General features: G+C 40.1%; 1 protein-coding gene across 1 annotated transcript in view; it reads right to left on the bottom strand.

Annotated features, from left to right (window-relative positions):
- FBN1 (fibrillin 1) overlaps positions 1-14,429 on the bottom strand; it is a 154,825-nt gene that overhangs the window by 36,176 nt on the left and 104,220 nt on the right. The window contains exons 31-36 of the mRNA XM_074155888.1: positions 13,855-13,980; positions 5,255-5,377; positions 4,536-4,658; positions 2,611-2,736; positions 988-1,110; positions 290-412 (exon numbers count right to left, since the gene is read on the bottom strand). Of these exons, the coding sequence (XP_074011989.1) occupies positions 290-412; positions 988-1,110; positions 2,611-2,736; positions 4,536-4,658; positions 5,255-5,377; positions 13,855-13,980 (744 nt within the window). The remainder of the gene's footprint in view (positions 1-289; positions 413-987; positions 1,111-2,610; positions 2,737-4,535; positions 4,659-5,254; positions 5,378-13,854; positions 13,981-14,429) is intronic.

Raw genomic sequence — 14,429 nt, 5'->3', positions numbered from 1 at the left:
CATCCTGGGGCCAGCTGGACGTTGGTTTAAGCTTGTTGAAATTTAAAATTGTCTCATGCCTGCTGTAAATTGTGGACAGCTGTAACAAGCCCCAAAGAGTTGGTTCTGGCAGCTGGGCACTGCTGGCATGCTACATCACTGGACATACTCCCTCTGCACTACTACAACTTCTAAGCCGGGGGAGGGAGGTGGGAGTTACAGAGCCTGTTCCGGCCCTTTCCCGTGACCTTGGACTTTATTCCTAAGCAGTTAGCCTTGCTTGTAAATCACATAAGGAGTGGTCCCTTACCAACGCATCCAACTCTGGTGGGATTCAGCTCAAAATCTGGAGGGCACTCACAGGTGTAACTACCAGCAGTATTGATACACGTGCCACTAATGCAGGTTGTGGGATCTGCACATTCATTAACATCTGCAAGAGAAGACAGCACATGGTAAGTGAATACTCAAGGACAGTGCAAACCATCGATACATCAGGTATCATAGGCTGACCACCAAAAATCTACTAGATATGAAATACTGATCTCCAGAAAGCTCTAAAAATTATATAAACATTTCTGAAGAACAGTAGTTTGAGAATAATTCATCATTTAATGGGGAAAAAAATGTTTTTCCTGGGAAACTAATCTATGAACTAAAATTCACATAAAGTACTAAAAAAATACTTAAGGGAAAAATACACCACAAGGTCATAGCTTACCATCCAGTACTGTAAATTGAAACTACAAAGCACAACACATCTTTGCCTGGTAGATGTAGACAGACCAAAGGGTTCTCCCTGCTCTGTTTTCCCCCTTCTTCTCTTAAGACAATGGGAGGTCAGAGGATGACAAAGAAGGGGAAAGAGGAGAGTAGAAAAGGTGAGGAGAACCCTGTGTTACACAGTCGGGAAGCCTGATTTTTATAGCTTTTTAAAAGAATTGCCTAAGGAGCTGACTACAACACTAACAGAAAATTAAAAAGCACATTGTTCAAAAATGGCTTTACCTGTGCAGTTACCACCACTTCTGTCCAACTCGTAGCCCACTTCACACTCACATCGGAAAAGTCCAGGGAGGTTATGACAAGTACCGTAGACACAGATGTTAGGAAGTGAGCACTCGTCAATATCTGACAGAGGAACAGGAGGGGAAAAAATATGAGGTTTCCTTATCTTTTTAAGATATAGACAGAGAACTGCAAAACTGTTCAGAAAACATGGATCTGGAAGCCAACCACTCCTGCACACTGTGTAATACCAGAAAAAATAGCATGCAAGATTTATGTTTGGAGCCTAAGGAACCTAATCCATAACCTTTTTTATGGGGCAAAAGACTCTTTCCAGTGTCACTGGAAACCATGCCAGAAACATTCTGAGTTTATTAGTGGGCTAATCTGACAAGTGGTGAAATTAAACATGGCAGGAGATATGCTTTAAAAAATGAAGTTCATTCTAAATCAGCAGTCATCTGCAAAAGGAAAAGCTTGTGCCCAAAGGTGAACTTGATGCTCATCTTGAGGTTTCTGCGTTTGACAGATCTCAGATCTCAAGTTTGGCAAGTGGAGCTCACTCTTGTGTCTTTTGTCCATATCACTGCATCTGATTCAGTATTTACTGAAAGCCTTATGCACTGCACAAAGAACAACCAATTTGATACAATAAAAAAGTGTTTACAAAGGACCTTAAAATACTGCATTTAGTGTACACATCTGAGACATCAAGGAAAGTCTGTTTTAGCAACAGGAGCTAGGTTCTATATAAGCTATTTAAAGTTAGCTAAAAGGTTTGAAAGTAAAATGTTTCATGGAACATTATGAAACCTAATAGTGTATTAGTTTACACAAAAATTCACTCCAAGATTATTTTTCTTGGTAGATTACTAAAAAAAAATACACAGAACACTTTTCAGGGGAAATAATTCCATTTATAGAGATGTGCTTATGAACTCCATCAAATACCAGTTCCTATGAATTATTACTATGCCAGAAGATATGGCTGCTGCTTCTTGACTGACTTAACTGATTAGTGTTATATCAACCGAGGATTTCAAATGTTACAATCAAATACATGACCTCAATCATGTTGGTAACATTCTTATTATTTGATTTTTGTGATTCTTTACATATGCAAAGCTCTTATGAAAGCATTGTACACAGTTAACTGACAACTCACTTTCAAAACTGAACAAATACTCATGGGATTTCTGCACCTCACAGAAGCCCTCAAAGCATGTTCACTGTATTAGCTACCAAATCAGCATTTTCAGCTTCCAGAGCAAAGTAACAACTTCTTCTGTTTAACCGTTATGAATAAAATGAAGGACTGGGTACAAACTGACCGAGATGAAATGGCAGCAGACAGCACCACTTGGATCACCAATCAGACCCACAACTAATATGTTGTAAGATAGGCTTCAAAAAGCTGTTCTCTCTTTATATGATAGGTAGACCTATCATATAAACACCTAGAGGCCCATAATAAATGTAAAAACTGAAAAAAAGCAACTACTATTGACAATTTTCATACAGTTCTTAATACAACCAACTGCAACCAATTGCAGAATTTTTCAGACATAAAATATTATTAAGGCAGAATTTGTTGAGTGTTGTTTAAAGCTTACAGAGAATTACCTTCACATGCTTTCCCATCCGGACTTGGCAAAAATCCCATATCGCATTCACAGCGATATCCTCCAGGGGCATTGAGGCACTGCCCATTTTCACAGAGATTCAAGTTTTCTGAGCATTCATCGAGGTCTGTAAAAGGAAGAGAAATTGCAGGTTTACAGTAAACATGGCTTTCTTACCAACACTTGTTTCAGCGGAAGCATGCAGTGTTCCAAGGATTTTAATTTTTCTAGTGGCTATGAACACTTACAGAAGAAACTGCAATCTAGTTATGTGCAGAACCTATTACATGTAACAGTTTGGTACATTTCCTACATGTTGAAAACACAGCTTCTAATCAAAAGGAAAATCAGAGAGGTACAGACTCCTAAAGTAACTACAGTTAATAACAATTGGAGGCAGTACACAGGGTCAAATTTAGACTCAGAATGAGCACGTGAATTTATTATTATAGTTATTGTTTCTATTACAGCAAAGCCTAGAGGCAGCAATTGAAAAAAAGAAGTTTACTGTGCAATGAGCAAACATATGGTAATAGGCATTCTCCATGCCAAACATACAAGACACTGACAAAAAGTGGCATGGAGGTGAAAACAGCTTGATCAAAATTAAACTGCAGGTTAACAACTGATGAGAAAAACAGCCTTGCTACTGGATTACGCTGCACTTCAGATAGATTGTGGCCCTTATTCTCTAGCTGAAATTTTATACATCACAAAAACACTCTACTTGTTGCAACAGAGTCTGGCTGGCACTGTGAGCTTGTAAAAGTCCATGTCTGGCAAATGAAAGGTAGTACCTACCAGGGTGAATGCTGCATGCTTTGGCAGAGGGCTTACAAAACGCTTGCATGCCCTAGTTTGAGTCCCAGCCACCTCTTGAACATTACGGTATTCAAATTAAAAAAAATAAATAATAATTCTACTGAATGCAGAAGCTCTGTAAGCACTCCATTTGAAATATGTAGTTTATAGACTCCTGGAAATGATCATATGGGAAATTAACAAAAAGCACTGGGTTATGAAGGCCACTATGGAAGCTGAATCAGATTCAAGAGTAAATTATACGGAGAGAATTAAACAAAATCCCAGGGTTCATTTATAATTTGGAATTATAAATTTAGCCTCAAACCTGCTGAGCCAGATTCTCAGATGCCATAAAAACCTGCTGTAGTTGACAGAGTGCTGCTGATTTGCAACAGCTGAAGACCTGGCCCACCAGCTGTCTGTCATATGGCTTTATTCTGAACAGGGTCACCCTCCATGTAGCATCACCAGCAACACTGATATCCTTAGTGTAAGAGCAGGCCTCCTGATGACTAAGCTTACATGAGCTAATCAGTACTTCAAAGCAGAAGACTGAAGTGTGGGTGGGAAACATCTCTATACCAATGTTTTATAATCACATTTATGGTTTATAAAAAGAGGTTTCAGAAGCAGCTACTTCCATCATTCTACATGTCAGCACTGCATCCTGACACCATCTCTCAAGATGATGCAGTAAAGAGGGCAGACAGCACGTGCTCACTTGTAGAAAGAACAAATGTTTTTACGCAATTTTATGAAGTAATTTTAATATATGTGCCCTATTATTTAAATACTAAGGTGGGTAGCCAATGGACTGGTTTAATAAACAGCCAAACCATATGATCAAGCATTGTTTGAATGTTTGCCACCCACTCCAACTAATAACAAAAGCTCAACAAAAACTTGCATTTTATCAAGTGAAAAAAGTGTCTGCTTTAGACTAGATATAACACACAGTATCTCTTTCAGGTTATGGCAACTTAGGTGAAGTAGAAGACAATGGAAGATGACATATTAGAGAATAATTTCCAATGTTTAAAAGCTATTTTTGTGTATTGAGTCGTAGACTTAGGTGGCGGGGGACCACTGGAGGTCATCTAGTGATTTCCAAAGAAAGCTCACCTGTACAAGTGAAGCCATCCCCAGTATAACCTTCCTTACACAGGCAGCGGTAAGAACCCATTGTATTCTTGCAGTCAGCATGTGGGCTGCACATGTGGGTTCCATTGGAGCACTCATCCAGATCTTCAAAATAATGAAAAAGAAAAAATAAATAAAAAAGCTACATTAGTTAAAAAAACACACCATGAATACAGACTTTAAATACCGTATGGCACACAGAAGCTCTACTTTAAATAATCTTCCATAATAAAACCCACACATACGTGGGGTCATCTGACTGGAAAAGCAGGCACAGTTTATTTGCAGCCCAACAAAGTAGTCTGACAAGGTAACTGTGAAGGAGGAAGCTGCAGGGCACTCTCGAAACTAAGACCTGTAACTTGTTTTCATCAGGAGCACCAGGAGAGCTCTCACTGCCTCCCATCAGCTGCCCTCAAGGACATAGCGTCTCTCTCCATGGTCCATTCTATTTTCACCACCTCACAAGCCAAACATGAGATAACGCTGATTTGACAGTTACTATGGTGGAGAATTTGTCCTCCAACAGGTCAAGTCAAATCAACTCAACAAGCTCGATAACCATTTCTCTTCTCAATTTGTAGGTGCTGTATTGTTTCTTTCAGAATGGCTGGGACCCAGTTTTGGTCTGACCTTACAAATAAATACATACATATACACATAAATATACACATATATATACAAATGCATATGACTCTCACCTGTGCACTTGATACCGTTTCCAATCCAGCCAGGGCTGCAGCTACATTTGAAACTTCCTGCTGTGTTTGTACATATGGCGTGTCTATCGCAGTTATGGGCTCCAATTTCACACTCATTGATATCTGTAAAAACACAGAGATGTTGGAAGAGCTCATGATCAAACTTTTTCATATTCAGATAACTGATATTGGAATTTCTCAGGAAAGACAATGTGAACATGAAAGCAAGCCTGTATTTATAACATGGCATTTAAAAATGAAGCAGAAGAGAAACAAAATCACAACAAAGGAAAGCAAAGAAGCATGTAGCATATTTCAAACGTGCTGCCCTACTATCTATTTTTCTGATAGGCACATAAAGCAGTACTGCACTTCACTCCAAACTGCTGATAACAGATATTCAAGGAGGAATACAGTAACTCAGGTTTTCCTTCTTTTTCTAACTGGTGCACTCAGAAAGAATGTGAGGCCTTTGGGAAGAAGAGGACTAGCATCCATAAAGATTATCACTGCAGGCATTCAGTGTCCTGGGATGTACATTTGTCAAGCAGCTTTGCAATAGGTTGTGGGTCTAATTTGATGATGAAGAACCGGTATGAGGACCTGTGCTGCCCTGACAACAGGGAGATAGCACTACAATTTACTGGCTTGCATCTTGCCCATACCTTAACATGACTGAAGGAAAGAAGACAGCTTTCCCATCTGCCCATCCTGTACTCTGCGGAGTGGGACTCAGGTGGCTCTACATTGCATGGTTTGCTAAAAGGTCTCAGAGGCAACTCAGCTGCCCAGGGATTCCTGGAATGCAGCCCTCCCACAGCCCCCACTGTATCTGCAAGGATGCTGATGAACACCAGCTGGGTACTACCTGCAAACTTCTCCTAGGATTAACCTAGGCAATTAACCAAGCCAGGTTCTGCTTTGCCAGAGACTGTGTAGAAGGTGGAGGATGGGCTGTACCACTGTATTTAACGTGACAGCCGATGGACACAAACATCATCAGGCATGCAGTTTATTAAGAACTCAGGAAACCTAACACTGTGGAAAAAAGTCAGCATCCTTGGAGACACCAGGCAGCAAGTCATCTAATCTTCAACATATGCATTCGTGCCAGTACATTCTATTTCAGTACTTGCTATTTTCACCTTATTTTCATTCTTGGGCATTCTCTGGCAATGTCAAAATGTATAGACAGAAAAAACCCAATTCTTCCTTGTCACAAAACAATATTAATGCCCCATATAAGTACTTGGAGAATGTATAAACTCAAAGGCACAGTTTTGAGAAATTACTGCTGGTAACTAAAACAAAACTGGCAGGAATTTTCTTACACATCTGAGCTACGGATTTTACAGTGCTTTCTGTAACTGAGCCCTCTCTAACTGCGCTTTACTTCCATGCAGGATGTACATTATCTAGAATTCACATCAAACCACTTAATATTTATATCTATTTTTTCTGCTCTCCCAGGTGCCTTTGCTGCTGCAGTAAGCCAAATAATCTCATTCTGTACAACAGCTGATGGGAAGGAAAAACAAGCTCATAAACTCTGCATGATTCCACACACAAAAACCCAGCTCAGACCCCTCTCGAGATGATGATTAAGAGAAACATCAGCCATCAACCATGCAACAACCTTTGGGGTTTTCAGCCCCAAAACCACAGATCCCAGTTTCCCTACCATTGCACCTAAAAACAATTAGCTCTTCAGGGCAAGAGAGTGGAGCCATCAGGGAAAGTGGCCAGATATCATCTTAATAATTTCCTTCGTAACCCTTTCTTAGGTTTTTCTACCCACCCTTCCTTAGAAGGGCATCCTTTCTCTATGCCCTGTATATATATTTTTGCCTTTTCAAAAGCTACACATGACTCTGAGAAGCAGACAACATATGTCTGTCATCCTAAAATTAAATACCCAAGTTCAGAAATCACCCAAACCCACTGTTGGTTTTGGGTTTTTTTTGGTTTGGTTGGTTGGTTTTGCATGTGTTTTTTTTTAAGCCTGTATAGTGGAACTGTATCCAATCTTACTTTTCTGGGTTTCTTTCTAAATGAGGCATTGCTCTAAATCAAAACCCCAGACATGAGTATTCCCATAATCTGAATGCTTAAGTCTAGATACAGATCTAAATCTGGCAGCTGGAATCTACTATTAATGAATGTTGACTGCACCAACAAGCCTGAAAACATGCAAATGGACACTTTTTAAAACTTACAAAAAGGCTCAGGAGCAGATAATCTCAGAGCATATTTGCATTTAGCATGTGCAGAATCTCATATGAAGATAACATCACCCTAAACAGGAAACTAGTGTCTGTCAAAATTCTTAAGGGTGGTCAGAAAAAAACACAGTCATTTTGGCTTGGACTGAAGGGAAAGACTAGAAGGAATTTTGAGAGGTCAGCTACAGTATACATTGACATAAAAAAGCTGAGGCAAACACTCTATATTTTAACCTTTAGATGATTTTAAAACCCAAATCATTAAACCACCGCTAACATCAAGATTGCACTGTATTTGATTATTTGATGCTTCGAAACATACAAACAATCACATGCTTCCTTATACCCTGCAGAGCACAACAAAACAACTCAAAAATATCATCAGTGGAGAGAATTCTGCCAAGAATTTTTTTTAAACCACCAGCAAACACAAACAGAAACTTGCATGCAAAAGCTACACCGCAATGAAGTCATGCTCAGGCTCAAACTTAAGGCAATCAAAAACAAATTTTCAACTCTACATAACGTGACTGTGGGGTCCACCCCATCCCACCCCACCTCCTGCTGACCTGCTAACACTTTGCACCTGAGAGCCCCCATTAAAATCTCTCAGTGGAACAGCAGCACCGTGACACCAGTGCCCTTGCACTGGACAGTTGGTTCCCCCATCAGCTGTTTGACAGATGAACTAAAAAGCTTGGAATCTTCTGCAGGATGAGAGTTGTGATCAAAGTCTATATCCAAATGTGGGTATTTATAATGGTATCAACTTTCTTAGAGATCATCCACTGAAATGCCATTCCACTTGCTTTGAACAAAACCCTGAAATCCTTTTCAGCTTTTTTCCAGGAAAAAAATTCAATAGATTTCAGTGTTTTTTGCCTGGGTAAAGATCAAATAGGGAATGCAAAATATATTTTCTAATACCATCTACCTTTACAGGGACATTGCAGGGCTTATTTCATTGATGCATAGAAAGATTTTCAGGTACTTAAATGAAAGCTGATTGAGGCATATAAAATACCATCACTGGCTTCATCCCAGATTTTACTTATTTTCAAAGCTATCTGCATTTAACTCAGATGTTGTTTTGCTGTAATCCCTATTCTCTCCTTTCATTGCACAGCTGAGTTATAAGCCTAAATTTATTGCATTCCAATTATTTCCAAGGCAAAAGATATCTCAGACCAAACACGGTCCTGTGTAAACGGGGCAGTGAAATCAATGGAATTTATGCCTGCTTATACTGGAGCTTAATATGGATTTATGTTGCCATAAGTATTGAATTATGGCTTCACAGAACGAAACAAAAAGGAGAAGTTGAGCTCTGTAGGGGAAAAATTAACTCACCATAAATATCTTTAATAAGAGCAAGAGTCCAGATCGTGCTGTCTGCATGGCAGTACAAACAGTACTGCACTCCTCAAATACTCCAGCTATTTTCTTGTAATTGTTTGGAGAGAAGGCATTACTCAGTCTGAGTAAAGGTATCATGACCCAAAGAGCACACAGGAGGACACTACCCAAGTCAGGGTTTCATACACTGATGGCCTATTCCCTTTGACTTTAGGGGGATTTTCGCTAAAGAATAAAGGATTGAGTCACTGATTTATATCAACCTTCTGCTTCTGCCTCCAGTATGAGGCCGTGACAAGCCAAGGAAAATAAAGACATTCCAATCCGAGACTGACACTGCATCCTCAGCCAGTCCTATTGTGCCCCAGTCCTGCCGCACACATGTTCTCAGCTTTGCAATTGCACAACTCCCATTAGTACTAAGGGAGTTGTCTGCCTACAACAGATGAGAATACGCATGATAAATAATATGCAGATCTGACATCATAACAATCCCAAGCACTCTGGGGAAAAAAACTGTCAGTCACCCTATTTTGTTGGCTCCTTCAGTTCTCTTCTCTGGACAAATATTTTTTCTCTCAAGCCTTTGGCAATTAATAACGCATCTCTCTCATTAATCACAGAGGCACAAATTTTTAGGGGTGTGGATGTGCAGCAAAAATACATGTCATATATACCTGTCATGTTGGCACTATGCTTGTAAATGTGGCAACCAAAGGAAAGAAACAGCTACCCACTATCTGCACAGCGCATCTCTACGCAGTCTGGAAGTGGATCACTAAACTCGGCCGAGAGGAGCATGGGGCTAAATCACTGTATTCTCACCTGTACTCTGGGAACAGCCAAGTCCTTCTTCTGCATTTGAATGAGTGAACATTAACCCACAAAAATGCACACATTCATCCCAGGACTCTGCATACCATTTACGTTTTCTGTTAAGTTTCATTGGGCCTTCAATAGTCTATGTGGATTCTTAGCAAAGTGTGAATTTAATTCAGTCTCCACCTATAAATCAGTACTGTTTGTCAGGAATTATGCAAATCCCTTAAGCATTTTCTGACTTTTTAATTTTTTTGGCACTCTCTGCATATCTGTGCATTTTATCGCACTGACGTTGCACTGATATTTCAAGCCTGGGTCCAATTCCCACAGGGCCAGTCGTCTGGTGGAAGTCACAAGGCATTTCCTCCTCCTGGGTCGCTGCCCATGTAATCAGGTAGGTAAAAGGGAAGGCTTTTCAGAGGGAGAAGACTGTGAATTTCAACTTAGTGCTCACACAAGTAGAAAAATACATGGAAACGTTCCCCTATTCTGATGTTTATACCTGTAAAATGGTTTTCTCTTTTGGAATCACTCTTGGATTTTATTCATCACACTGCATCACAAGCACCTCTTGGAGTTTCACATGGGGCAGTTCAGTTCTTGCCTGCTATCCATCCTTACATCATCAGCCTGGGGCGCAGCATGTTATTGCTGGACAGATGCCTACTCACAATACACTCCTCCTGTAATACCCCCAATTTGGCGGGCAGCATCTTAGTATTATTATCTTCTGGTATTTGGCCTGACACAGCCAGCTCCCAGATTCATAAGGGGAAATGTATTTGTTTCACTGATACCAGAACTCTCTTGTGCCATCAAGCCTGAAACACAATGTATTATTAATGGCCAGAAGCCAAAGGCAGGAGAGAGAGGCAAGCACATTGTACAAGTCACAAAACATTATGGACCTATTTCTGAGGGCAACTGACAAGGGTCACCTCTTCCCTTCACCATATCAGGTGTTCTTCTCTTTATAACTATGTTATTGTCAGCCATGCAAGTATGCAGTATGCGCTCACTCCTTTATCCACTATCATCATCGTTACTGGATGACAGCAAGCAATGTTCAAGACCAAACTCTCTAACTTCACATCCCACACCAAGGTGGCAGCTGAACATCTTCCACTAGCCTTTCTCCAAATGGCACCAGCATGGCCCTTGCAGAGTCAGAGCCTGGTCTCAGCCTTCCAACTCCCTAAGCCTGCTGTGGAGAAATCCAGCTGACTTTTAAAGCACAGTTATTTTTGATCTCTTGACCATCTCAGGCAACTTCTGTTCCCAAGTTCACCTCGTTCAGTCTGACTTGTCCTCTAGGACAAGAGGAAAAGGCCTCAAGTTACACCAGGGGAGGTTTAGATTGGATATTAGGAAAAATTTCTTCACTGAAAGAGTTAAACATTAGAACAGGCTGCCCAGGGAAGCAGTGCAATTGGCATCCCTGGAAGTATTTAAAAGATGGGTAGACATGGTGCTTAGGGACATGGTTTAGTGGTGGTTTGGGCAGTGTTAGGTTAATGGTTGGACTCAATGATCTGAAAGGTCCCTTCCAACCTAGATGATTCCATGATTCTATGACTTTGTGAAGAGCGCTCTGAGCCTGTGCAAGCACAGCTTCACTCGGAGCAAACCAGAGGTCTGTGCACCCAACTGTAACTGGCAAGGATGGATGGGCGAGAGTCAGAGAGGAATTTGCTCCTCTGTGAAAGTATTAGAGCAAGTAAATCTAAGGCTCTACATCAACAGTGAAATACTGCAAATTTACAGGCAATACTCCAGAGTGGTGATGAATCACAAAATACAAACGCAAGTGCCAATACTGGATTTCATCTCTGCACAACTACATGCATATTTTATTGACAGAAAAAGCAGAGACAAGATAGTTGTCATAAAGCTGGGCAATCTGGAAGCGGGATATGGGAAAACTTTGCAATCTTCTCTCCAGTGGCTATTTACCATTGCCTACCTAGAAAAATCCAAAATTAACCGCTCTAAGTGAGTCTTGCCACAGTTTGCCTTGTGAATGGAAATTAAACCATTTGTAGCACTTTGCCTAGGACATCTACAATGCATATTTTTGATAATTTTTTAAAATACATTTTTGTTACTAAACTCTGTCCACATTCTTACTGAGAACCAAGGAGGTGGGGAACTAACATCTGTGTGGGATGGGAATGTAAGTCAGTGGGTGGATTCTGAATACTGTTAAATGATTGGGGAAAAAAACATGTTTACTTGTTAAAATGGAAACAATCAGTAATGACAAGGGAGCTGAAATATTTAGACAAAACTGTAATGGAACCCACAGGACGTTATTTAGTTATTCTCATGAAACAGAGAACCTCCCATTTAAAGCATTGTATGCATTTTTGTATTTTTTTTCCACCAGAGTTCCTAGAAGTTATGTATGCTTTTGATCTGCCTGTAAGACAAGAACTGAATCCTGGTGTTAAGGTGCTGTTGGCAAGGTCCCTTCCAAAAGAAGTCTTGAAGGATGCTCTCGTAGTCTGCAGTACCTGAGCCTGGGAACTTCAGCTCTGCTCTAATAATGTGCAGACATGAGGTGGGGAATTCAAAGGTCCCCACCATTAAATTAGACATTTTAAAAAAAGGTTCTGCTCTGCTTCCTCCCTTTTCTTATTTAAATCAAAAAAATGTTGCTAATTTATTTTGAGTATGGTCCCATCTCAGCTGTATCAGCATAACTGATACTTTAACTTTTTGTCTTAGACCACTGGCCTCTATCAAATCGCTGAGCCCCTCTACAGCATCTGTTGTAGTTAAGCTGTCCTGTGGTTTTCCTGGTGAGTGCCACCCTCCCTGGAACACCAGCATATAGACAAAAGCAGCAGAGGACGGGCTGAGGGAAATAAAGATGCGCGAGGCAGTGGGAAGAGCCCACATGGCAGACAGCATCCATCCAGAGGGCTGGGCTTGGCTGGGACCAGGACGAAGGGATTTCCCTGCCTCTCCTTTAACAAAAAAAGCATTGCCTGGGACATTTGCCACTATCCCATGTCACATGATGCCAAAATGGTGGCTATTTCCAGGCTCTTCCCCAGAAGCAATACCTCAGATTCCTTCCCTGCCTCCATGACCTTTCTCAGCCTTTTGCCTTCTACTAGTTGCTTCATTGTCCCTGACTGCTCCTGACCATCACTCACTATGCTGGGAGTGATAGCTGCACCATGTGTAACTGATCAGCATGAGGGTTTTCAGGTCTAGAGTACTGAAGATCTTCATATAATTTAGCACAGAAACAAAGAACATTGAAATGTTGGTCTACAGGGTACAATTAGGGATTTCTTGGATTTAGATCAGTTTATGTCTAAGTCAAAAGCAGCTGTTACTAATGCACAACTATTCGTCCACGGTCCAATATGCGAAGTATAACTCCAGCTCTCAGATTGTTCTATGAAAGCTGTAAAAAATCAGCTTCATATATTTGGGATGCTTACAGAAGTATATTATTAACTGTGCAATAAGGGCAGACTAAGAATGAAAGTTTGTCTCAAAGACATTGCCAGAAATGTGTTTACCCCAAGTCTACATTAAAAATTATATTAAACATATGTTTGCATTCACATTTGGGCAAAGGTTAAGACTCTCAACACCTTGGCTTGAGACACCAGCACTAGTATTATTAGTATCGTGCCCTCGGAGCCTGTCTATTTGAACCTCATTTCTGTTTGCTGGCAATACATGAAATAATGCAAATTTTAATTTTGCTGATATAATGTAGTTGAGTAGCTGTATTGTTTCCACTTTGCAAAAACTGAAAATATATTTTAGCACATATTTCGAGCCATCTGTGTTTGCCAAAATAACACTTGGAACAGATACCTATTATTTGCATGCACAGTATACAAATAACTGACCCAAATGCACTGAGGTCCTCAGGAGTCTGTTGAGTTACAGGCAATGGCATTTTCTGTTCTCTTAGACCAACAAAAATGCAGTAATAAGCCCAATTTTGTTCCCAGTGGACATTTTGTCACCTGTTTCAGCAGAAGCAGCATCAGGCTGAATGCAGTGCCGCTGAAGTTCAGCGGAACACAAGCTCAGCAAATTTTTGCAAAAGAGATACAATATTTAGCACAAATAAGTGAAAAGCACAGTGAGAGGAGGTTTTGAACACTAGAGAAAAGGGCATGCAGACTCACGAGTTTAACTAAAAGTTAATAATTAAACTTTAAAACATACCTGTGCAACCAGTTGTGCCTTTCTTGCCTGAATATCCCATATCACAATGACAGATAAATGAGCCTTTTGTATTCTCACAGGTTCCACTCAGACAGATGTTTGGATGCAGATCACACTCATTAACATCTAAAAAAACCCACATTAATTAAGATTTATTAAATAACGTTCTTAGAAAGTAAGGCAAAAATTCTCTTGAAATATGATGTTTTGGTACAAAATGGGTCTATGTATGTAAAGAGAAAACTGCTTACGTTAGTTATTTCTTACCAAGTGTACATTTCGAGATCTAGTTTAACACTGCTCTATTACTGTATCTGTATTAACATAACTTTAATTCCAACTTTCCTTAAAAATAGAGACTAAGATTCAGCATATTATCCAAAGAACGAATATGACTATTTATTGATGCTTTCTATGTATATTTGTATATGCATGCATACATTACCTAGTTTTGTACAAACATTTCTCCTCAAATACGCTGCAGTTCTTTAATTTAAATGTGAACATTTGGTTTTGAAGATACACTGTTTTGTGACTTTGTTCTACCAAGGTACACCACTTGCACATAATTTTGT

Source organism: Numenius arquata, chromosome 11 (assembly GCF_964106895.1).
Source record: "Numenius arquata chromosome 11, bNumArq3.hap1.1, whole genome shotgun sequence".
NCBI lineage: Eukaryota > Metazoa > Chordata > Aves > Charadriiformes > Scolopacidae > Numenius > Numenius arquata.
This window is presented reverse-complemented; position numbering and strand designations above follow the sequence as displayed.